This window comes from Magnolia sinica, chromosome 15, assembly GCF_029962835.1.
Source record: "Magnolia sinica isolate HGM2019 chromosome 15, MsV1, whole genome shotgun sequence".
Classification (NCBI taxonomy): Eukaryota; Viridiplantae; Streptophyta; class Magnoliopsida; order Magnoliales; family Magnoliaceae; genus Magnolia; species Magnolia sinica.
Window position 1 is genome coordinate 77641646 of NC_080587.1, and position 26797 is coordinate 77668442.

The 26797-nt window shown below is 40.4% G+C and overlaps 1 protein-coding gene across 5 annotated transcripts in view; it reads right to left on the minus strand.

The window, feature by feature from the left end:
- The window catches only part of LOC131226627 (TSL-kinase interacting protein 1), a 61139-nt gene that overhangs the window by 17945 nt on the left and 16397 nt on the right, over positions 1 to 26797 (minus strand). For all 5 annotated transcript variants that reach the window (XM_058222208.1, XM_058222209.1, XM_058222207.1 and 2 more), the window contains 3 exons: positions 19522 to 19631; positions 3325 to 3409; positions 2884 to 3160 (listed from right to left, as the gene is read on the minus strand). In XM_058222208.1, the coding sequence (XP_058078191.1) occupies positions 2884 to 3160; positions 3325 to 3409; positions 19522 to 19631 (472 nt within the window). The remainder of the gene's footprint in view (positions 1 to 2883; positions 3161 to 3324; positions 3410 to 19521; positions 19632 to 26797) is intronic.

Consider the following 26797-nt stretch of genomic DNA (forward strand, 5'->3'; position numbering starts at 1 on the left):
ATTGGCCAGAAAAATCATATTCTTAAACTCCGAGTATATAAAGATAAAGTCCTGAAATAATTCCAAAAATAGACTTCGATGGCATCGACAATTTAGGAATTTCGGGCTCAACTCAATGGATAGTTCTGAACGATTTTCGATGACATCAAAGATAGTTCGATGCCATCGAAAGTGCAATCAAAGATGTGCACAGTGCGTAAATTTGAAGCGGTTTCCAAAGTCGGTTGGGCAACACCTATATATAGATATGGGTTTCTCATAGGGTTCTTCTAGGTACAAATTAGGGATAGAGGAGTGGAGCAAAAGGTGGAGCAGGCTCCTAGGGTTCTTTTCTTCTCTCTAATTATTTTTTATATATTTTTATTAAGAGTTTTTAGCTTAATCATGTCTAGGATGAGCTAAATCTCTTAACTAAGGCTAAGGGGGAAGCTGTAGTTTATTTTGATGCTTCCTTTGCTTTGATTCATGTATATGATGAATTCCAATGGATTTATGGTTTGAATAAAAGGAATATTGTCAGTTTTTCTATGATTTATTGTGACTCAAATTACAATAGATGTTGTGATAGATTTGAATTTCTTAATCTATTTTGAGAAGTGTGTGATATATAAAATTCTTTATTCATTATAGTCTATGGCATGGTGGATGGTTGGATTCCCTGAGATCATCACATGGATGCTTCATGAGGGAATCATGTCATAGGAAATTCAGATTTCTAAGTTTTTAATGATATATCATCCAACTGGATAAGATAGGACTTTGATTCCAGTTGTATCTTATTGAATCAAAAAAAGTAGCATCCTAATAGCTACATGTGGATCCTTGGCAACCTAGTTCTTCATTATTATTGTTAAATTCATTCATAATTAATCTCTCTTACTCCATATTCTAGTGTAACTCAGATTTTAGTTCTAATTTATTTTAGAAAACGTACAAGGTAAGTCCCTGTGGATTTGACCTCGGTCTCACCGAGATATTACTACGTCATAGCCCTGCACTTGGGGTTGCCACAATAATACCCACCACAAAAACGGGTGCCTCGACCTTCTAAACTGGCCAACACCGACTTCGGACATCTAAGATAAATATTGGCTTTTCCACATTGATAACTTCCGATCAAATCTCCTTATCACCGCATCCCAAAGATTCTTAGTCAGCTTTCCCAAACGTAACAACAATCAAAAATAAGTGGAGGGTGAGGAGCCCACCTAACACCCAAAAGTATCAGCTAAGAGCTCAATCTCCTCTCTAGACAAGCATACCCCCAACATCACACTTGCATAAATTAACCTTCAACCCTAACACAACTTCAAAACATCTGATATCATCCTCAACTCTTCTATCATATAGGCGTCAGCGTCATAGAAGAGTATCATCTGCATACCGAATGTGGGAGATTGTCATCCTACCCATCAAGAAGCCACTAAACAACCCAATCTCCTGACCACAATCTAACATTCTGCATAAAGATTTTGCTACTACCACAAAAAGGAGAGGGAAAAGCGGATCAAACATTGGTAAGATATGACTGCCAAGTATCCCATCTTTAGTATGGCAATGACACACTCATGTTTTGTGTAGTCAAGAAGGATCAGGTGGTCAATCTTCCAATGGTAATCAGATGGCTTGAAATTGTCTTGGCTCAGAATATCAATTTGTGGAAAAGTGAAATGTGGGTGGAGGAGCAAACATCTATCATTGAGAGATCAAATTAATTAAGGCAGCTCTTTCAAATATGTTGGTGTACACCATGTTGCTGTTCAAATTCCCAGTCAGCATCATTCGTCCAATTGAAAAGCTTCAAAGGGATTTTCTATCAAAAGGTATGGAAGGGTAAAAAAATTCCTTTTAGTGAATTGGAAGGAGGTTTGCAGGACATAGGAAGATGGGGGCAGGCATAAAAGATCTAACAGGTATGAACCGAGCACTTCTCAAAAAATGGCTAAGGAGATTCAGGAAGGAGGACAACTCTTTCTGGAGAAGTAATTGCTGGGAAACATGGTATCCATGATGGAGGTTGGTGCATTAGGAATCGTCCTTATAAAGGGCATCCATGCTGTGGATGGAAGTAATAGAGGGCAGACAGGATTTCAGCACACGTATTTCTTATGTATTAGGGGATGGTGCCTGAATAAGATTTTAGAGACCCATGGTGCGGCAATAGACAGCCGGTGCAACTTTCAGCAATTTATATATGATTGCCATCAATCAAGGCTCTCAGATTGTCTTGGTGAGCGAGAGGAAGTTTTGATATGGGCTCCTTGATTCTGCAGAAACCTATCAGGTGAAAAAATTGAGTTAGCCAGGTTATAGGAAAAGTTGCAGAACTATGTACCCAGCCAATGACAGATGGATAGTTGGAGATGGGAATATGGAAATATAGGTCTCTTCTCAGTTATGTTTTTCTACCAAATAAATCAAAAGAAATGGTAGAGTACGAAAGTCCTAGATGGATGCTCATATTTGGCAATTTCCGAGGCTGCCAAAAGTGGTTGCTTTTGGGTGGTTAGCCACAACATTAAAAAATTTCAAGCACTCCACCGATTATGGCCCCTGTATAAACCAAATATCTGAACACTGCTTAAGAAACTTCATATTCAATTTAATGTGCAGCATCTCCATTTACATGCTTACCAATTGACTACATGAAGTATATACAAACACAAAATAGAGGCTGGAAGTGCTGATGACACAAAATCAAAGAGTCCACTTGTATTGATTCTTAGGATGAGTAAATGAAGTATACCTTAGATAGCATATTGATGAAATTTCACATGAGGCCATTAGAAAACAATAAAGAAAACCAAGTGCATGTACGAAATACCAAGTACATCACTATGTTAGAATCACTATTTGATAGAGGAGAAGATTTTAAAAAAATACCTGTTCTCCGTCGTTGCCTTGAAGTTTTCATAGAAGATAAGTCACTTTTGTTGCAACTGATATTCATACTCACACTGCGCTTCAATGAAGCTGCTTTTCCAGATCCTACCTTTTGAATGTTCTGGCCATCAACAATGAGCAGTTTCACTGCATGTGCATCATTTCCCTCTGCTTTATTAAGAAGTGGAACAGCTGTTGAAGGTGTTGATGGACAATTTTCTCCCAGAGAAGGTCGTTTCTTCTGAGTCTTCTTGCGATCCTTCAAAAGTTGGTGCTCCTTCATTGCAAGAAAAACTAGTTAATTCATTTGGTTGATATTAGTCTGCCATTAAATGAACAAAAGATTATTTTTTGTCTTTTTCTTTCTTCTTATGTGATGAGTAAGAGATCAAATTTTATAGCGGAACCGAAATCAAGGAAATGCAGAAACGTCAAACTAACCAAAGCCTCCACGAATATCTTAAACCTCCGAGGCTTTAAACGGAGCTTCGATGAAGTGCAACTATATTTTTCAAGCAAAGACCACCTGCAGAACATTGTAAAGACTGGATGTAAAGCTATAACGGTAACTGGATTCAGAATAATAATAATAATAATAATAATAAATAAACAACAAATCATTGGAGGAATTTGATAACTCTACATGTTCCAAACCTTCGTGAGAATGCATTGATCATAGAGTTGCATAGAATCTTCAAAGTGGGGATTATTCTGGATCAGCATATACCAAGGAACAGGGTTTCTGGTGCTGCCAGAGGCTTCGCTTTTCTCAGTAATGGAACTAAGGAGGAGACAATTGGAGTAGGAAATGTCAGAAGCTTTGGAGGAAGAAAGATTTAACTGAAAATGACCAAATAGAGGCGAGAGTTTAGGAGCAACGGAGGAAGCAAGAATCAGCTAAAACTTGTGAGGGACTACAAGTCTCAAGGGTCCATGACTCAAGGCACGTCATGGGTTGCATCAGGAATGTAGGCTTGAAGAAAGAAGCTAGGATCAGGAGGTAGAAACAAAGGCAAAGCAGAACAACAAATATCTGACGCCAGATCTAAGAAGGGAAGAAGGCAAAACTAGAAACATGATGGCTTGTGTGGAGCAGACAGGACTCAAGAAGTTAAGTCGAGAAACAGGCAGCTCAGAAGATGAGGGAGGACCTTAGGAGTTTGGTAGTAATGGTGGCTGGGCCAAAAATCTCTGCCAACAAAGTAAAAGAATCGCTGGATTCAAGACGGGGTTTCTACATGTTCAGGATACGCATTCTTAGATTTTCTAACCTGAAGTCCTGATTGAATTAGGGTTGGAAGAAGAGGTCGCGAAGATGATGCAAGGAAAGGGTTTTTCAGACGGACCAATTATATTGTTGAGCAGATTTAGTGATTGAGTAAAGGTGGAAGTTGCACTTTTTCAGGCAGTGCAACCCATCCCCTTCACCTGGCAAATTGGAGAGTTTGTCAATGCATATGATGATTTGCTACCGAGTCCGGATCCAAATTGTCTATTGACCTATAATGAATAAGTTGAGGACTTATAGATTGGGAAGACAAGGGAACTTGGCGTGGCCCAAAAGGAGGAAGAGGATCAGAGAACAACTTGATGAGAAAAGGATGCGTCAGTTCAAGTGCAAGCTGATATGATCAATGCACGAGCAAGGACATGAGACCTGATGTTCTGGATTGGAAAACTAGTCGAATTATGTTAGGTGACAGGAATAATGATTTCCAAGCTTTATTTTAAATTTTGGAGGAGCGAAGGCAAAGTAAAGGACACAGAAAGGCATAAAAATAAAAAAGGAAACAATGGGGGTAGAGCAAGCTTCTTGGTCTTACATTGTCGGTGAATTAAAAGAAAGTCGGGAGCACAAAGGATGAGTATAGCAGGCAGAGAGGACCCATTTGGAAAGGAAAAAGGGAAAGCAGAAAGATTTTTTGTTTTTTTTTTAAAAAAAAAAAAAACCCAGAGAGAGAGGGGAAGAAGAAGAAGGAAACAAACAAATATGTAAGAGGTAGCTTCTTGGTCTTACATTGTTGGTGAATTATGAGAAAGGAAGAAAGACGAATAAGTGCAGAGAGAAGCACTTTCGCAAGAGGCTAGTGTGATCAAAGGGGGACCCCAGTGAAAATTCTTCCATGGAATATTAGGGGGCTAGGCTGACCCAAAAAGGGTTCAGGTAAAGCAAGCTTACCTGAATCAGAAGACAGATTATCAGGCTACAAGAAATTAAAGTTCAGACTATGGATAGGGGTAGCTCAATCAGTATGGGGACATATGTGAGCGGCTTGCACTTGATGCAATCGGGTAAGGAGGATAGTTATGATTTGAAATTTGGAAGAGCTGATAAAAGAGGATTGGTGGGCAGGCTCATTTCTAAGCAGTGTTCGAAATATCGGTATCGCGCAATGTATCGCACCCTTGGGATACAGATACATATCGGTTATCGCACAGGATATATCGTTTGTATCGCGTAATTTATCGCACTTTTTGGGAAACATGGGGAAACATCGGGGAAATGGTTGAATTTTTCAATGAAACTTCAGGGATTATTAAAAAAGACCTTAATACACACTTTTAAATCATAGAATCTCAAGAAAGAAGTGCACATAATAGGTTTCCTTTGTATAGGGTCATAAACTATGCGTTGTCCGATTGAACTAAGACCACTATATTCAAATATGATGTAAAACATTTATAAATGTATTAAGACATGTATGAAAATACAACCAATTGATAAGGTCATATAAATTTGGATGAAAGACAAACAAATATCACCTTGATGTAAAACTTTTGTGGCCCACAAAAGGTTTTCAATGGTCATTAACTACTCTTTCATGTAGTGCCGTCCACCTGACACTTTTATCTTATTCATTTCTGGACCATGGTCTAAAATAAGTTGAAAAAACATATGAATGGCATAAATATACAATTCATACATCAAGGTGGCCCACTCAATCAAGGGTCCCACCCACATTGCCGGTTCGAAGGTCTCACCCAAGTTGGGCTTTGTTGCGCAAGAGATAGACAGACCTAACCTATCAGAGACTATGGGGCCCACTATATTGTATATGTTTTACCCACATCGTCCATACATTTTGACAGGTCATTTTAAGGCATGATCCTAAAATAGAGGTAGATTTAAGGTTCAAGTGGACCACACCACATTAAATAGTGGTGATTGAGTTATTTGCCGTCCAATCTGTTTGAAACGTTGTAGGGCACATCTTGATGTTTATTTGGCTATCCAACCTGTTCATAAGGTCATATAGACCTAAATGAAGGTAAAAAATAAATATCGACTTGATCCAAAACTTGTCCCTACTGAAAAGTTATCAATTGTAAGCGTTCAATCTCCACTGCTTCCTGTGGTGTGGTCCACTTGAGCCTTAAAAAAGTCCCATTTTTTATGATTGATGCCTTAAAATGATCTTCTAGATTGAATGGATAGATTAGATAAAACATATACATCAAGTGGACCCCACAGCCCACAAGGGAGTTCATCTCTAGCTAACCCCATTGTAAAGGGGAGAAGCAGATTGGCGGGTGTAGCAGACACCATTGACCTGCTTGGTGTGTTAACATCACCAAGTTCTGTGGGTCCCATCATGAAGTATGTGTTATATCCAAACCATCTGTCCATTAGGTGAGCTTGTCATAAGGCTCGCGCCTAAAAATAAGATAGATCGAATGATCGAGTGGACCATATTGTAAAAAGCAGTGGGGGATTGAACGTCTACCATGATCAAGTGGACCATTTCTTGGATCAATATGATATTTGTTGTTCCTCTTCATCCAGGTCTGTGTGACCTTATTAATAGATTTGATGGAAAATAAAAGTTATGATGGGCCCTACAAATGTTTTAACGGTGAGAATAATTGTCCCCACTTCTGTTTGTGGTGTGGTCCACTTGAGCTTTGGGATGACTCTTTATGAGCTGATGCTCTATGGATATAATAAATACATCATTTTGGGGGCCATGTTATATTGATCTCCTTTGGAACGTACAACTTGAGGATGAGGAGCGTCAGCGCGAAGGACATGTACCACGCCAGTTGAGTAGCCATTCGCTACTAAAGTAATGTCACCAAGTTCTGTGGGCCCACCATAATGTATGTGTTATATCCACACCGTCCATCATTTTGGAGAGATCATTTTAGGGCATTAGTCAAAGAATGAGGCAGATCCAAAGCTTGAGTGGACCCACCACAGAAAACAATGGGGGTTGAACGCCCACCATTAAAAAACTTCTTGAGGACCATAGAAGTTTCCGATCAAGCTGATATTTATGTTTTCCCTTCGTTCATGTCCGTGTTAACTTATTAACAGGTTAGATCACAAAAAAAAAAAAAAAAATTCTCATAATGGCCCTAGGAAGGTTTCAATGGTGGACATCACTGTCTCTACTGTTTTATGTGGTGGGGTCCACTCAAGATTTGTGATTGCCTTGTTCTTTGTCTCATTCCCTAAAATGATCTCTCCAAAATGATGGATGGTGTAGATACAACATATACATCATGGTGGGGCCCACAAAACTTGACGACATCACTTTATTTGTGCCACTCTACCTATCAGTAGCTAATCCGCACCCATTTTAGAAACAGAAAGGGTTCCGGAAGGACCGGAATCCTAAAATCTCTCAAAAATCCCCAAATTCCCTCGTTCAAACCCAAATCTATAGGTTTTTTTGACAGATTTCTCGCCGAAACCTCGTGCACAATTTGAGTCTTTCTTCTATTCGAAGCAAAAAGGTAAGAAATCGAGATTGTTGAATTCAAAGATCTTTCTTAGTTCTTCTTCCGCTTTTTTTTCAGATTTTTTTTGGTAATTATGCAAGCCAAAAGGAATAAATCTACAGATAATATCTTTGATATTGCAAAAAATGGTGCGATACATGCAATATATCGCACGATACATTGAAATCTATCTTTTTTTTTTAATTTTTGAGGGATTTCTGGCTGATATCGTGTCGCTGGCCAGCGATAACGATAATATTAGCCGATATATCGGTCAATAGTATCGATATTGCGAACACTGTTTCTAAGTATCAGCACTATTCCAAGAAACAAGCAACTAAAGTAGGTGGGTGTTCACATCAATGTATGGACCAAATGAATCGAATATGAGGCGAAGTAATGCAGGGGCATTTTCACACCAGGCTTGAGTGGGGTGGCCTGTGGAATGCACGGGCACACTCGAGGTGGGCGGCCCGTGTGAGGCGGGTGGCTCGTGTGAGGCGGAACCCATGTGAAGTAAGGCCCACAATGGGGGTTCGCCATGCTCTATCAATTTGAGCTTTTAGAGAAAGTGGTTAATTGTCCTACATCACAAAGCTTCTAGACAGAATTGAATAGCGTGTATAGCGGTAGGAGATTTCCATGTGTGGGATGCAATCCATTTTCCCTCAAAGAAATTCGGCAGTTAGAACAACAATAGCACCATTCAAGGATTCAATGAATGAGAGGAGAAGACGAACTTACCAATTTCCCCTTAGGATGGGAAAGATTTACTTGGTCTAATAACTAATCAACGCCCTTAGTAATAAGAATTGACAGGTTTCTCATCACAATGAACTGGGAGGGAAAATATCCTAATGTTGTGCAAAGGGGTCTCACACAACCTATTTCTGACCACCATCCTATTACTCTAACAGTGCAATTCCTTTATATTTGAGTTAATGTGTTTAGAAGAGGAAGACTTTTGTGACAAAGATGAATTAACTGTGGGATTTTTCAACATTGACAATTGGGCTGGACATCGTCTTATGGTAAAACTTGGCTAAAACCAAACAAGCGATGGAATAGGGAGACTATACTGTCAAAGAAACCAAAGCAGCAGTTCTAGAGAAAATTAAAGAAATTGACAGGAAGGGAGTATATGTTATAAGGCGAAGATGAGAAGGTTCAAATTGAAACTTGACATCAAAAGATAAGTGAAGGAAGACGGAATAAAATGGAGACAAGGTTGAAAGGTCCATGGTTGAAAGAAGGTGATAAGAATAGACGATTTTTCTTTTCACAATTTTGCAAGCACAAGGAGAAATAGTATTCACAACCTAGTCTTGAGTGGGGGGGTGAATTGAAGGTTGTATAGAAATTTGCGAAGTGAAATTTTACACAGTTATTGTCACCTAAAAACTGGAAACACCATCGGTTGAGAATTGTCTTTTGATAGTATCTTTGTAGATGATGCAGATTGACTGAAAGGCCGATAAGGAAGGATGAGATGGAAGTGGCAGCTCAAGTGTTGGGAAGAAACAAGGCACCACACTAGGATGGCTATCTAATCATCTTCTAATGAGGACATTGTGCACACGCACGCCCGCACACCACCACCCCTACACACGTACGTACGTAGAAGGAGGACCCCACCATCGATCTGACTCGATGACGACGTCCAGGGAGGGCCTCCTAGCTAAAAGACAAGTTTTGGTTCAGAAAAGTGGGTCCGATAGTCAAGAAAAGCCCATCATAGGATCTCATGATTGTGGCCCACTCGTCGGATTGATTTCATATTTTAGGTTTTGTTTATTGTTATTATTTAGAACATTGTGAACGCTTTAGATTTCTCTGTTTGGTTTTTATTTTAGTTTACTTCATCGCCAAGTAATAGGTTGCGCACATGGTGCGAGTTTTGGGGTATAGGATTGTCCCTATAAATAGGCACCCCTTGTAGTTCTTTTGATTCATTGAAGTTAATAAAAAATTCCTCCTTTATTTTTCTGCTCTCTTCGTGAGTTGTGGAAGAATTCAAAAGTGAGTGTGAAGCCCTCCCTTTTCGAAGGGCTAACTACCGTGGTGCGAAGCCACATCGATCCCAATTCACCCCCATCTTCCATCATCTTTTTTTTCCATCTTCCCTCACCATCCGTACTTCGAATTTGTCCTTTTCTTGCATCAGATTTCTTCATTACAGCAGGTTTCCAGATTTCGGCCCCCAGGTGAGCTGAAACTTCGGCGGAGCACCACGCACAAACTGTACATCAGATCGAGCTGAGATTTGGGAGTTTTGGAGTCCATCCCTGGCCGACTAGGGCTAAGGTGGCCTTTTTCTGGATAGTGGGCCCCACACACGTGTGGCCGGGATCACACGCATGTCCGTCTGGGCCATTGTTGTTGTCCACACGGGGGATCATCTTTTGACTCAGGTTTTTATCCTCTTTTATCCTCTCATAGCTGTTTTTCATGAATCCTAACCCTATATTACATGATCCCTAATTGATTTGCCCATTTTTATCACCTTAGGGTTCCTTGATTTAAAATTAGGGAATCCCTTGGATTAGGGACTAATTTTTATGCATGAGTAGTTGATTTTATTTCCTTTTGACATCGTTTGGTTTATAATTTTTATTGGTCCAGTCCTAGCCCGTGTCGGCTTGGACCCGCATAGATTCCCTTTTTAATTGTATGTTTGGATTTTCATGTGGGACGTGGAATTTGTGTGATTGTTTCTGAATTGGTAGGATCTGAGCCTGAAATCTTGCATATCATATTTAATTTTCCATGTCCTACATCAAATTTGGTATCAAAGCCTAGGGTTCTTATAGGGGAATTCACCACATGTTTAGGGTTTAGTTTGTTTGAGTCCTTCATGCATTCAGTCCATCATATATAGCTGAATTTTAGTAACAGTGTGTAGTCTCCTTCATATAGAGTCTCGTAGGGTCATTTAGTTTTTAGACGCATATAGTTGTCATAGCAGGTCCTTAGGTTGAGCAAGTCAGTGTATGCCCACACGTACGAGTCGCGGCTTCGGTTTGCACCCCACACTAAACATGGAGCAACTACAAGAAACAGTGGCCAAGTTAACCCAGCAAGTTAGAGTCCTTGAATAAGCATTTGGAAAAACACATAGATAAACGCCTCGAAGAAATAAAGGCCTCCTTCAGGGCAAACCCCACCACTGGGGAGGATACCCAATGTCAGGCAGTTGGTCAGGAAGTTCGACCAAGGAATGGAGGCGGCCAAGGAGCTGGTCATGGGCGCATACCTGTGCACCCACCTCGTGAGGGACATCATGATCAATATGACCCAGATGCACAACTCCTCAAGGGAGTTAGGGTAGATGCCCCTACTTTTGATGGCCACTTAGACCCTAAAGCTTTTTTAGATTGGTTGGCGGATATGGACCACTATTTTGAGTAATATGATATGTCGGATACTCGACGAGTCCGATTCGCCAAGATGAAGCTTGTGGGTCAAGCAAAGAGGTTTTGGGCGACGGTTGAGAGAAAAAAAGAAAGAGCGAGGGAACTCCCAATAGTCCATTAAGGAGAAATGAAAGAAACGTTGAAAGAGAAATACCTCTCTTTCTCTTATCGCATGTGATTGATTGAGGAGTGACAGTCTCTTCGATAGGGTTCCATGAGTGTTGCTGACTATATTGAGAAATTTGAAGAGTACTCGACCCGCTGTGAGGTTGATGAGGACGCCGTACTCACCCTTGCTTGTTTTAAAACGGGCCTCCGTCCTGACATTAGGAGAGAATTGCTCGCCAAAGACATAGACACTATCGAACAGTTGTACCAAGTAGTGTTAGATGTCGAGCAATACCTTAAAGCATCTGTGAGAAGGCGGTTTGACTTTCTCGAATCCGGTACTAAGGCCAACCCCTCTGGGGCTAGACTTAACATGGGATTCCAAAACAAACCTTCCTCTAATGTTCAGCCCAGACCTAAGGATGATAAGGGTAAAGAGATTGTCAGGTCTAGTTCACGTGGAAGTGGGGCCACTAGGTGTTTTAGGTGTCAGGGGTTTGGTCACTTTGCTCACCAGTGCGGCACGAGAGAGGGCACCAAAGTACTCATTATTGATGGGCAAGTAGAAGTAGTGCCCCCAGAGAGTGATAGTGAGGAGGAGGAATATGAGTCAGTCGGAACCCCTAGTGATGAGGAAGAGGGAGCACAAGAGTCTGTGACCCTCGCAATTGTGCATTGCGCCCTGGCTCAAGCCAAGAACACTGATGACTGGCGCCGCCACACGATCTTCTACACTTATGCAAAATGTGGGGAAAAGAGCTGTAAGATGATCGTGGATAGTGGTAGTTGTGCCAACGTGGCATCGACTAGCACTGTGAGTCGTTTGGGCTTGAAGCTGGAAGCCCATCCTCAGCCCTATAGAGTCTCCTGGGTTGATGAAACATCCATTCCAGTCTCGCACCGCTGTCTTGTCCCTATTCAGTTCGGATCTTATAAAAACACAATTTGGTGTGATGTTGTTCCTATGGATGTGGGCCATGTCATTCTGGGTAGGCCGTGGCTCTATGACAGGGATGTTACCATATTTGGTCGTTCAAATGTGTGTACATTCTAGTTGGAGGGCAAGAAGGTCAAGCTAAATCCTCTGCCACCTAAGAATACAACTGGAAAAGAGTTCACCACACAGAGTGGTGTGAGCGACCCAAAAGAAGTGAAGGAGTCGAAGTCCAAGTCCAAACCGCTCCATATTTTGAATGCCAACGACTTTGAGCGAGAGATGTAGGCAGACTCGATGATATACGCCCTTGTGGCTAGGGAGAGTGTACCAGAAACTAGCGTAGAGTTACTCACTGAGGCCATTCAAGTAGTACATGAGTTTCGTGATGTTTTTCCTTATGATTTACCGAATGAGCTTCCCCCTATGAGGGATATACAGCATGTCATTGATTTAATCCCTAAGGCAACTCTACCAAACCTCCCACATTACAGAATGAACCCAAAGGAGCACGCTGAGTTGAAGAGGCAGATTGATGAACTCCTAAAGAAGGGTTTCATTCAAGAGAGCATGAGTCCATGTGTCGTGCCCGCCCTTCTTATACCTAAGAAGGATGGCACATGGAGGATGTGTGTTGATAGTAGGGCCATCAACAAAATCACAATCAAGTATCGATTTCCCATACCGCGTCTTGATGACATGCTAGATATGATGGCTAATGCTACTATCTTCTCAAAAATCGACCTCAAAAGTAGGTATCACCAAATCCGTATACACTCTGGTGATGAGTGGAAGACGGCCTTCAAGACGAAGGATGGGCTATATGAGTAGCTAGTTATGCCTTTTGGGTTAACTAATGCCCCAAGCACTTTCATGCGTGTGATGACCCAAGTGTTGAGACCCTTCATGGGGAAGTTCCTGGTCGTATACTTTGATGATATCTTGATTTATAGCATGACTAAGGAGCAACACCTCAACCATTTGAGGCAAGTTTGTGGGATCCTTAGGGCCGAGAAGTTGTACGCCAACCTAAAGAAGTGCAGGTTCTTGTCTAGTAGTGTGATCTTCTTAGGTGTTATTGTGTCAGCTGAGGGCGTATCGGCGGATCCCGAGAAGGTCAAGGCCATCGTTAATTGGCCTGAACCCCACAATATTCATGAGGTGCGCAGCTTTCATGGCTTAGCCACTTTTTATAGGCGGTTCATTCGAGGCTTCAGTTCCATTGTGGCTCCCATCACGGACTGCATAAAAAATGGAGAGTTTCAATGGACAAAGGCTGCCTCGAAGGCCTTCAAGGAGATAAAGGTCAAGATGACCGAAACTCTAGTCACGCGACTTCCAGATTTTTCAAAAGCTTTTGAAGTCGCATGTGACGCGTCAGGAGTCGGCATAAGAGTACTTAGCCAGGAAGGGCACCCTGTCGCCTTTTTTAGTGAGAAACTGAATGAGACAAAGCAAAGATATTCCACTTATGACAAAGAATTCTACACGGTAGTGTAATCACTACACCATTGGCGACATTACCTGTTACCGCAAGAATTCGTCTTGTTCTCAGATCATGAGGCCTTAAGATACTTGAACTCTCAAAAGAAATTAAGCCTCAGGCACGCTAAGTGGGTTCAATTCCTTCAAGAGTACACTTTTGTGCTTAAGCACAAGGCCAGTGTAGAGAATAAGCCTGCCGACGCGTTGAGTCGTCGAGTCGCATTACTCAACTCCATGAACGTTGAAGTTACGGGCCTTAAACGCATCAAAGAAGAGTATTTTGAGTGTCCAGATTTTGGAGTTGTGTAGATGTCTTTATTAGAGAGTCCGTCAGGAGCTAACAGTGAGTATTTGATTTTAGACGGATATTTGTTTAGGAGTGACCGCTTGTGCATACCACGCACCTCCCTTCGCGATTTTCTTGTCTGAGAGTTACATTCAGGGGGGGTTACAGGTCATTTCGGTCGTGACAAGACCACTGCCCTAGTGAAGGATAGATTTCATTGGCCAAGCCTCAAACGGGACGTGGCCAAAATTATAGGGCAATGCCGTACTTGTCAACTGGCAAAGTAGAGGAAAAAGAATACAGGATTATATACACCTTTGCCAGTCCCATTCATCCCTTGGCAGGACATCAGTAAGGACTTCATACTTGGACTTCCCAAGACTATTCGAAAGCATGACTCCATATTCATTGTCGTGGACCGTTTCTCTAAAATGGCCCACTTCATTCCTTGTTCTAAGACCTCCGACGCCTCTCATGTTGCCAAGTTGTTCTTTAGTGAGGTTGTCAAACTGCATGGGTTACCAAAAACCATAGTGTCTAACCGTGACGTGAGATTCATGAGTTACTTTTGGAAGACACTATGGCACATGATGAATACTAGGCTCCAGTTTTCTTCTGCCTACCACCCTCAGACCGATGGCCAGACTGAGGTGGTTAATAGGAGCCTAAGGAGTTTACTTCGATATTTAGTGGGGGAGCATACCAAGACATGGGACGCCGTACTACCCATAGCCGAGTTTGCATACAAAAGTTCTGTCAATAGGTCCACAGGTCCAAGTCCTTTTGAAGTCGTTACTGGTTATAAGCCTAGGAAACCTATTGAGCTTATCCCCATGTCATTGTCCCATAGGCCATCAGAGTCTGCAGTCTTTTGCGCATCACATACATTCATTGCATCAAGAAATCAGGCGAAAGATCACTACTAGTAATGAGCATTACAAATTTTCTGCAGACTTACATAGGCGTTTCAAAGAGTTCAATATTGGGGACTCTGTGATGGTTCGTATCAGGCCCGAGCGGTACCCTCTAGGGGCTGTTCATAACTTACACGCGCATAGCGCTGGGCCCTTCAAAATTATAAAGCGAAACGGTCTCAATGCGTATGAGGTAGATCTTCCACCTTCCATGGGAATTAGTTTCACATTCAATGTGGAGGATCTAGTTGCTTTTTAGGGACCCACTAATATTTTGTCCGGCCCTTCGCCCACCCATCCTGATGTCCCAACCTTACCCTTTGATCCATGGCCTCTTCCCGACCTTTCATCCCAGCCTCTGCCTCCCATACCTAGCCTTCACACACCCAGAGAGGAAATAAAGGATATCTTGGACCATGAGATAATTTCCACATCGGATGGCAGGTTTCAGAAATACCTAGTTAAATAGAAGTCACGCCCAGCTTCGGATAATGCGTAGCTCACTCAGGAAGAGCTTCAGAGACTTGATCCCAACATCCTAGAGTGGTTCAGGAGTTTTATTTCGCCAATGGTGAAATCTTCGCAACCAGAGAGAGTTGATGAGGACATCGTGCACACGCACGCCCGCACACCACCACCCCTACGCACGTACGTACACAGAAGGAAGACCCCACCATCGATCTGGCTCGATGACGACGTCCAGGGAGGGCCTCCTAGCTAGAAGACAAGTTTTGGTTCAGAAAAGTGGGCACGATAGTCAAGAAAAGCCCATCATGGGATCTCATGATTGTGGTCCACTCGTCGGATTGATTTCATATTTTAGGTTTTGCTTATTGTTATTATTTAGAACACTGTGAACGCTTTAGATTTTTCCGTTTGGTTTTTATTTTAGTTTACTTCATCGCTAAGTAATAAGTTGCACACATGGTGTGAGTTTTGGGGTATAGGATTTTCTCTATAAATAGGCACCTCTTTTAGTTCTTTTGATTCATTGAAGTTAATAAAAAATTCCTCCCTTATTTTTCTGCTCTCTTCGTGAGTTGTGGAAGAATTCAAAAGTGGGTGCGAAGCCCTCCCTTTTCGAAGGGCTAATTACCGTGGTGCGAAGCCACATCGATCTCAATTCACCCCCATCTTCCATCATCTTTTTTTTCTATCTTCCCCCACCATCCGTACTTCGAATTTGTCCTTTTCTTACATCAGATTTCTTCATTACAGCAGGTTTACAGATTTCAGCCTGCAGGCGAGCTGAAACTTCGGCGGAGCACCACGCACAAACCATACATCGGATCGAGCTGAGATTTGGGGGTTTTGGAGTCCATCCCTAGCCGACCAGGGCCAAGGTGGCCTTTTTCTGAATAGTGGGCCCCACACACGTGCGGCCGGGATCACACGCACGTCCGTCTGGGCCATTGTTGTTGTCCACACGCGGGATCATCTTTTGGCTCGGGTTTTTATCCTCTTTTATCCTCTCATATCCGTTTTTCATTAATCCTAACCCTATATTACATGATCCCTAATTGATTTGCCCCTTTTTATCACCTTAGGGTTCCTTGATTTGAAATTAGGGAATCCCTTGGATTAGGGACTAATTTTTATGCATGAGTAGTTGATTTTATTTCCCTTTGACATCGTTTAGTTTATAATTTTTATTGGTCCAGTCCTAGCCTGTGTCGGCTTGGACCCGCATAGATTCCCCTTTTTAATTGTATGTTTGGATTTTCATGTGGGACGTGGAATTTGTGTGATTGTTTCTGAATTGGTAGGATCTAAGCCTGAAATCTTACATATCATATTTAATTTTCCATGTCCTGCATCATCTTCTTTCAAGTTTTTTGGGAGGAAGTCAAGAGATGATATTCTCAGCTTCGTGTCAGAATTCTTTGAGAGGAGCAGATTATCTAAGGATGTTGGCACCTCTTTTATTGTTCTTATACCTAAGAAGGTGCAGAAAGTCCAAAAGATTTTAGGCGAATTAGTCTAATTAGCGGCGATATAAAATCTTGGAGAAGTCCTTGCATCAAGATTGAAGGTATTAGGTGTGACCTCCAGTCCTAGGGGGCATCAGTTTCTAGCAAGCAAATCCTTGGCAAGGCCCTCATCGTGCACTAGTGTATCAACTTAAGATACAGCAAGCACAGCCCAGGAATCATTTGTGAGATAGAAATGGAGTGAGATCATGTAGATTGAGGTTTCCTTAATTATATGTTGAGAAGGCTTGGTTTTGGGGTGAGATGACGGAAATGGATGTAGGTGTGTGCAGGTTCAACATTCCACTCAATGATGATAAACAGCTCTCCTAAAAGGTCTTTTTTGCAAGTGCAAGGTGCTTACATCAAGGGAACATTTTATCCCCCTTTATCTTTATTGTGCTAGTGGAGGCTTTAAGCAGAATGTTGACAAAGACAAACAAGGAGGGATTAACTAAAGGGTTTGTGACGGATAATGACGATCTCCAGATCTCCCACATACAGTTCTCAGATTACACAATTCTCTTTAGTGATGCAAATTCTCAACAGGTGGATAACTAATATAAGGTGATTAGGTCATTCAATGCAATGCTTGCCCTCAAAACAGATCTTCCAAAGAGTGTGTTCTGGACTTCAGGCAAGGGATGAGAACAACGATCTTTTTGCTCATAGGTCTGCCAACCGGGCTGGCAAGCTTCCTTTCTTGTATCTCGGTCTTCATTGATGTGTGGGCAAAACTGTAGTTCATTCTGGACACGGTTCTTGCGACAGTCAAAAAAAAGCTATCAAGGTGGACAAAAAAGACTCTAGAGGGGGTGCCTAACCTTTGCCCTACTAGTATGGCTTTATTGTAAAGAAGACCCCTATCTTTTTAGGGGTGCCTTACACCTACCAATTCGCCAGGAGGAGGTAGTCGGGGGTTCCTCGACCTTGTTCTGCTAAGATGATTTCTCATCATCTTTGTTTTCTTCTAGCTCGATGACCTTTGATGCAGGACATGAAATTAAATATGGAATGCAAGAAATCAAGCTTGTACTTATACCAATTATAAACAGTCACAAAATTCCACATCCTACATACTATCAAACATTCAAAAAGGGGAATCTATGGGGGTCCAAGCCTACACAACTTTAGGGCTAGATCAAATAAAATTATAAGCCAAACAAGCCCAAAGTAGCGTAAGAATCATCCATTCTTGTAAAGGATTGTTCCCAACTCAAGAGATTCATTAAGTTTCAATTTGGGGAAAAATCTAGGGTTTGAAAATTGGGGATAATTGAGATTTGGGACTCTTTAGGGTTAGGGATTTAGATTAAGGGATTTTTTTAGCCAAAAAAGAAGGAAATAGAGGAAAAAGAGAACCTGTGATGAGCCACGCACGCTAGATGGCAGATGGGCCTGGACGTGCATGCGTGACATACTGTCCGCACGTGTGGGGCCCATAAAGTCGGAAACCGACTTCTAGGTTGGGATCAGCCAGGGATGGGCTGCCTCCATACCAAGTTTTGCGTCGATCCGTCGCAAGCCGTGTGCGAAGTACTCCGCCGAAGTTTTAGCCCCTCAGATGGGCCAAAATCTGAAAATCTGTTTGTGCATTGCTATAGGAGAAAACTTGGATACGAAAGTGGATGAATCTGAAAGTGGAAGTGGTGTAAAGGGTGATGGATGTGCTGCGTAAGAAGGTGGTGATGATTTGGAACGGATGTGGCTTCGCACCACGGTAGTTAGCCCTTCGAGGAAGGAAGAGCTTCGCAACCAATTTGATTCTTCAACCCAAAGAGAGAGAGAGGAAGAAACGCAGGAATTTTTATTCATAAAATATCATTGCAATACCTACATGGGATTGCTATATGTATAAGAAAACCCTAAACCCAAAAAAGACAAAATTACCCTTGCGCCATGTGCACGCACTAATAACAAAGCTAAAGCAAATAAAATAACTAATCTAATCAATCAAAGCTATTCATGATGTTTCTAATAACAAAAATAGTCAAAACTCAAAATCCTAGATCATCTAAAGTAGTGGGTCACGATCATGAGATCCGATGAAACGTCGTCAATCCAAATCAAAAGTGGGGCTCGCCTCCTCGAATACATGCGTGGAGGGGGCGTGTGCATGATGTCCCCATCAGCCTTTTAGTTTCATCATAATAAAATCACCATTGCCTTTCAAAAACAAGTTGTGGCTAACAATGAAAGATAAAATATACAACTAAATGATCATGTCTCTAATTTTAACAAGTAAAAAATAAAGAAAATGACAACATAATATTGGAAAGCAATGCAAACCAATGTTAAATGATCAAGGACGACTTCATAGTAAGAAAAAATTTCGCCATATGGTTATTTTCCCTAGGCATATGGGAGATTTTTACAACAACAATTCTTGCAAAGGATGAAAAATATGAAAGAAGAGGGGGTGAAGGGTTGTGATAGGTCTAGCAGATCATATTAGTCGCCTTCAATTAACAAATATAAAACCTAGCTGTCTTCTTTTGTGTAGAACTTCATATTTCGTTCTTTGAAAAGACAAAAACTTAAATAAAACGGTGCCTTCTAGAAAAAAATCATCTTGCACGACATGCATGGAGTGGCAGTACCCCAACACAGGTTCTGACAGTGGATCAAACTCTAAGGCGTAGAATAAAAACAATGAAGAAAAAACATGCCTAACATGCATTGGCAGAACTTCAATGATAATCTTCACAAACAAACAAACAAACAAACAAAAAAATTCTGTTCTAAATATGCAAAATTGATAAATTTAAAACCAAAAACAAAAAAGTCATAAGCAGTTGATCATTACCAGCGAAGCATTGCGGAAATAGTATCTTTGGTATTTTTAGTATCGAGGCTAAATCCAGGACCCAACAGCTTGTTCATGCGTCTTACGAGACGGTAGTAATAATGTCTGACCTGCATATTACAGGAAACAAAAAGAAGAAATCATCATCAGTTCTATGACATGAAAAGAATCAATGTAGAGATGTCTGAACATCACAGGAAAAAAATGGAAAATAAAGCAAATGAGCATTTTGACAAGAGAATAGGCATCATAACTGACACTTTCTTTCACTAAGAGGTCACATGTTATACTATGCAGTACAGTAGTAAACAAGGGGCTACCTTCTTTCACTAAAAGAGCTACATATAGTACTAAGCAGTTGTAGTAAACAAGGAGCTGAAGTTACGACTACTCCAGAATGGTTCAAATCAGATCATCTCTACAACACAACATGGTTGTTTCTATCTGGAAAGGCAACTAATTTTGTTTTTAAATGAGGAAAACAAGAAGACTGAAAGGCCAGCATTCTCAATTTGCTCAATTTGCCCCCTGGATAATCCAGAATGAGATTTTAGCCCCATTGCCTGACTTGAAATTCTTCCCCAGACCTTTAAATAACTGCCCTGCATAGAATTGTTAGAAAAAGTTCCGGTGTTACGTTCCTTCCACACAGACTTTAGATCAGCCAGGCAAACCAACTCCTTTTTTTCCTTTTTCTCCATCAAAATCCGAGCCATGTACAGAAGAAAAAAAAAAACCTAGAACACAAGCAAGCATCTCCCAATCTAACCTAAATAAACCAAATATTCTCCCCTAGATACCTCTGACAAACTCGAAATGCAAAAAATAGATGCTCGATCTTTGCCTTACCCTGGAGACAAAGGATGCATATGTTGCGAATTATCACATTTCTGCTTCTTAAATGGTCAATGATAAGAATCTCGTCCCGTCACACCAACCAATCAATTGTGATCACCCTTGGATGACCCTGCTAATGTCATATTTGACCCACCAGAGCCATCATATGCCTTTCTCACTACCTAACAACACAAAATAAAAGGACTTGTGGAGAAAGTCTCGTTTATTCTAAACACCACCGCCACCCATCTTTTTTTTTTTTTTCTAAAAATGGACTATCTATTTAGCACTTCCATGAGACAAGCCTATTCCTCAACCTCTTTATCACTTCAAGGTCTTCTAAAAAGAGACCACAACCTACCACTTCCCATACATTAAACTTGGGATACTGTGGATTCTTTATTCGATGCAACAGAAATAATCTAGGAAATACCTGAGATTGAGGATCACTATCACATTACACATCTGCCAAAAAACATAAATGATTCCCATCATTTAATTCCCAACAATTGCCTTAGAAAGGTTCTCCTCAATTTCAGAAACTGCCTTCCAAAACCCTGATGGCCTAAATTGAGATGACACTTAGTGCATCATCCTCCTAGCCTGCTTCCGTATTTGCAAACTACAACTTTCTTCCATAAACCATTTCCTTCCATCTCAGTTCTACAGCCATTTCCATAGAAGTGCAATGTTGATGTCATCATGTGTCTATGTGATTTTAACAATGCCCCATCCATACCTTTTAGCTTCCAAACTTTGTTCTACTACACATGAGATGAAACTTGTGTTCTTTTGAGTTGTGCTCCATGCCAAACAAACTCCCTTTTAACTCTTTCTAATCTTTGGATGGGACTGACTGGACACCAGAATAGTGATGTATGATAAGACTTGTCAATATGAATACAATGAGAGTGATTCGCACCCTTTCTTTCCAACTGAAGTGCCTTCCTTCAACTCTTTCCATAACAGTGTCCCACAAATGAATCGAAGGTTTTGAAATACAAAACAGGAGACCAAGATATGAAGATAGAGGTTTGTTTCAAAAAAAGACATGAAGATGGAAGGTTGCGGCCTTACAACTCATAAGCAAAACCACTGCCCAAAGAAATTATTTCCTCTTATGCAACCAGAACACCTAAGATTTTGGTGTTTTCTATATTAATCTAGAGAAATTGCTTTAAAACATCTTATCAACCTGTGAAGATGATCAACTTCTTGCATATTCGCATTGGAGAAAAGTAGTGTATCATAGGAAGAGACATAATTTCATATGCATACCAGCACATGCATGCCTCTCCACTTATTTGGAGGTGAATAGACACAACTGAGGGGCAGAGCAAAGCGTACGCCAAGGAAGAAAGGGAAATAATCTCAGTGATTGGAAGTTCTATACGGATTTCGGCAACTATTATAGAGTTCTCAACATGTAGTCATTCTAGAGTGTAGCTTCTACAACAAAGAAGTCATTTTTGGTGAACAATGGTGATATAGCCAAAGAGTACAAATACCTTCAGAGAGTTTTGGGCTTCTTTCATTTATTTTAGTATGTTTATGCCTAAAATAAATTATCTTTTTTTTTTTCTTAGAGTAATTAGTATATTCGGGCTGCCCTTTGCATTGGGAAGCCAGCTAAGGGCCAGTTTGATTTTCTAATTACAAAGGTAATTCAAGGTAAATGAGTAATAATTATTTACCGGTGTATTTCTGGTTGGATTTCCAAGGTGATGTTGACCGCCACCCTTCATTTATAACTCTCCTCACATCACCCGAGGAGAAAAATGTTAAATCATGGGGACCACCATGATGTGTGTGTCTTATCCACAACGTCCATCCCTTTAGCCAACTCATTTTAGGGCATGAGCCAAAAAATGAAGCAGATCCCAAGATCAAGTGGACCACAACACAGGAAACAATGGGAATTGAACTCCTACCATTGAAAGCTTATTGAGGACCCCAAATGTTTTGGATCAAACCAATATTTTTGTTTCCCCTTTATCCATGACTATGTGACCATATGAACGGGTTGGATGACAAATAAACATCAATGTGGGCCCTAGGGAGAAAACAGCTTTCAACCATTGACGTCTTAATGATCATTGTTCCTTAAGGTGTGGTCCACTTGAGCTTTTGATTTTCTTAATTTTTGGGTTCATGCGTTAAAATGTATTTTTTAAAAGGATGGATGGTATACATCATGGTGGGGCCCACATATTTAAATCAGTAATAACAGTTATTGTATGGACCGCTTTTTGAAACGGAATTCCCAGTGAATTTCATATAGGTGGGGTAAGTAATAATTACTTATTTCCCTGTATTTACCAGGGAAATTAAAAATCAAACAACCCCTAAGCATTTATAGGACAAGGTCATCAAAAGAATTAAAAGGAAGTTGTCTTCCTAAAAGCGTCATTATCATTCTTTGGGAGGGCGGTTGACTCTTATCAAAGGGGCTTTTTCTAACATGCCAATCTATTTTATGTCTCTTTTCAAATGCCCAAAATCAGTGTTAGATAGGCTTGATAATTTGAGAAGAGACTTCTCATGGAAAGGAGTCAAGGTAAATAGAAAGTTTAATTTCACAAATGGGAAGAAGTTTGCAAGCCATTTAAGGAGGAATTGAATGGGAATTGAACTCGTACCATTGAAAGCTTCTTGGGGACCCCAAATGTTTTGGATCAAACTGATATTTTTGTTTCCCCATTATCCATGACTGTGTGACCATATGAACAGGTTGGATGACAAATAAACATCAATGTGGGCCCTAGGGAGAAAACAGCTTTCAACCATTGACGTCTTAATGATCATTGTTCCTTAAGGTGTGGTCCACTTGAGCTTTTGATTTTCTTAATTTTTGGGTTCATGCGTTAAAATGTATTTTTTAAAAGGATGGATGGTATACATCATGGTGGGGCCCACATATTTAAATCAGTAATAACAGTTATTGTATGGACCGCTTTTCGAAACGGAATTCCCAGTGAATTTCATACAGGTGGGGTAAGTAATAATTACTTATTTCCCTGTATTTACCAGGGAAATTAAAAATCAAACAACCCCTAAGCATTTATAGGACAAGGTCATCAAAAGAATTAAAAGGAAGTTGTCTTCCTAAAAGCGTCATTATCGTTCTTTGGGAGGGCGGTTGACTCTTATCAAAGCGGCTTTTTCTAACATGCCAATCTATTTTTTGTCTCTTTTCAAATGCCCAAAATCAGTGTTAGATAGGCTTGATAATTTGAGAAGAGACTTCTCATGGAAAGGAGTCAAGGTAAATAGAAAGTTTAATTTCACAAATGGGAAGAAGTTTGCAAGCCATTTAAGGAGGAATTGAATGGGAATTGAACTCGTACCATTGAAAGCTTCTTGGGGACCCCAAATGTTTTGGATCAAACTGATATTTTTGTTTCCCCATTATCCATGACTGTGTGACCATATGAACAGGTTGGATGACAAATAAACATCAATGTGGGCCCTAGGGAGAAAACAGCTTTCAACCATTGACATCTTAATGATCATTGTTCCTTAAGGTGTGGTCCACTTGAGCTTTTGATTTTCTTAATTTTTGGGTTCATGCGTTAAAATGTATTTTTTAAAAGGATGGATGGTATACATCATGGTGGGGCCCACATATTTAAATCAGTAATAACAGTTATTGTATGGACCGCTTTTCGAAACGGGATTCCCAGTGAATTTCATACAGGTGGGGTAAGTAATAATTACGTATTTCCCTGTATTTACCAGGGAAATTAAAAATCAGATAGCCCCTAAGCATTTATAGGACAAGGTCATCAAAAGAATTAAAAGGAAGTTGTCTTCCTAAAAGCGTCATTATCGTTCTTTGGGAGGGCAGTTGACTCTTACCAAAGCGGCTTTTTCTAACATGCCAATCTATTTTATGTCTCTTTTCAAATGCCCAAAATCAGTGTTAGATAGGCTTGATAATTTGAGATGAGACTTCTCATGGAAAGGAGTCAAGGTAAATAGAAAGTTTAATTTCTCAAATGGGAAGATGTTTGCAAGCCATTTAATGAGGAGCAGGTTTGAAAGATTTGGGCCTTGTGAATATAGCTCTTCTTGGAAAGTGGCATTGGAAGTTTGGTTCGGAGGTGGGAGAGATCTCCTTGTTTCCAAATATGGTACTCATACAAGTGATTGGAGCATAAAATCTTCCTCTATCTACCGTGCCTCCCATTTCTGGAAGGCAATTGTTTCCACCGAGCAAAAGTTTCATGAAGGAATCTCCTTCTCTCGCTGGAAAGGGAATCAAAATCGTTTTTGAGTGGACTTATGGTGCAGGGACAAGCCTTTACAAGATCTTTTCACGGGTCTCTAAGTATTGCCCCGGAATGTTTCATCCTCATTGATCGTAGGTACTAGGAAAGGTATGTTTTTTGGTCACCTCCTTGTCAAAGAAATTTGTTGGATGAAGAATTTGAGAATCTCCTTAACCCTCCTTGATCATCCAAAGCTTGTCATGCCTTCGCCCCAAGAAGAATATTCAATGATTTGGAAAGCCAATAGTTCTGATGTTTTCTCAATGTGATCACATTATAGTTTGATCTAAGTCAACCTCTTCGCCTTTCTTTCCGTTCCATCATTGGTCTTATAGAGCCCCTTCGAGGATTGTAGCTTTTGTATGGCTTGTGGGAAGGAAGAGAGTGCTAACCATAATAACATCCAAAGGAGATCCATTACCCTCCCTAACATTTGCTTGATGTGTATGGGAGGCATCAATTGGTCGATCATATTTTATTCCATTGCCCCTTAGCTCGTAAAGTTTTTGGAGCACTTCATTCTTCTCGGTGATGCCAAAGTCTATAGACTATCTTCTGTAGGCTTAGCATAGAGCCACGATGAGTAAATCTAGAGAAGCTATTTGGAGTCTTGTCGTGTTGGAAATTTTTTTATTTATCTAGAAAGATAGAAACAGTTGATGTTTTCAAAACAAGGGTTCTTCTGTTGAAGAGATTTTTGTTTAGTGAAATTTGTTGTTTTAGAATGGACTCTTTACGTAAAAGCAGTGAATTCTGCTAATCTTTCTTTTTTGTTTTTGTCCTAGCATCGTGTTGAATTCTTTCCTCATCTTTCGGCAGTTCGTTTAATAATTTTTCAGTTATCTCTCAAAAAAAAAAAGTATATGATTATAATACTAACACTTATGATTTAACTGAGGACATGGTCCTTGCTAAGGTGGAATACCAGAAGAGGATTTGCAAAGCTGATCACAATTAGTAAGGATAGGGATAACTCTTAGATGAAGATGATGATGATGATCTGATGTCTTAAGGTGAAATGAAAGAGAGAAATGGTTTGATTCTTTTCAGATCCACACAGATCTTCGAGTTGGCAGGCAGGTTTTGAGAATTCGCTAGTTTCATGATTCCTTTGTGACCATTCAACATGTTCTATAAGGAAAGTTGTGGGAGATTTTTAAGTTCATATTTTGTTTTCTTTCCAAAAAATACTACTTTTATTCAAAAACAATAAACATGTGAAGCAAGAGCCAGGAATGAATTTCTAGTAAAGGTTAGACGTCACGACTATAAGGCTATCAATGGGTATCTGGATCTATGGATACCCAGAATATCTGGTCTGAATTCACATTTCAGGCCCAATTAATAACCAGATCAGGCTCAGCCTACAGATTCAGATCTGTTATTAATCCGGTTGGGTCAAGTACCCAAATACAGATCTTTTTTTTTTAGTTTTATCCTTTACTAAATCATATTTATTCAATTTGGAAAAAGTGCAACAATAGAACATGATACACGTATCAGAATCACAGATAGAGATCTTCCAATCAACTAGGAGAGTCCTAAACTGGAACAAAGGCTTAAAAGTCTTCGTTAGCTGCAGCCAAATTCAAATAGAAGAAAATTGGGGTAGGTTTATGATGTTATGGAAAAGATGCCCTCTCGGCATAGGATTTGTTGCACTATTATTTTTAGTGCTTCTTCCACCTCTTCTTAACAAGCTTATAGTTACCCCTCAAAAAAGATATTATTATTTAAAACCCATACAAAAGGCGTGTTTCTATTATGGATCCAAATCCAAACTCGGCTCAGACCCAAACAAGTCCAAATACAATTCTAGACCTGATTCCAAATATACATTATCATCATCTAAGCCTTACCCAGTTAAGTAGGGTTGGCTACATGAATCTTGTTCCACCATTCCACTCTATCAAGGGCTACACCTTCAGTTAGACCATAAGTCACCAACTCTTGCTTACTACACCCATCCATGCCCTTTTGGGCCTTCCCCTTGCCCTTTAAAGTCTTCAACTTGTATCAACTATTTAGAGTCTCTATAGCACACAACTAAACCCATCTAAGTCTACTTCCCCAAATCTTATCACCTAATGGTGCTACTCCTATGTTCCCTTGAATGCATTCATTTCTAATTTTGTCTTTCCTCATCTTTGCACTCATCCATCTCAACA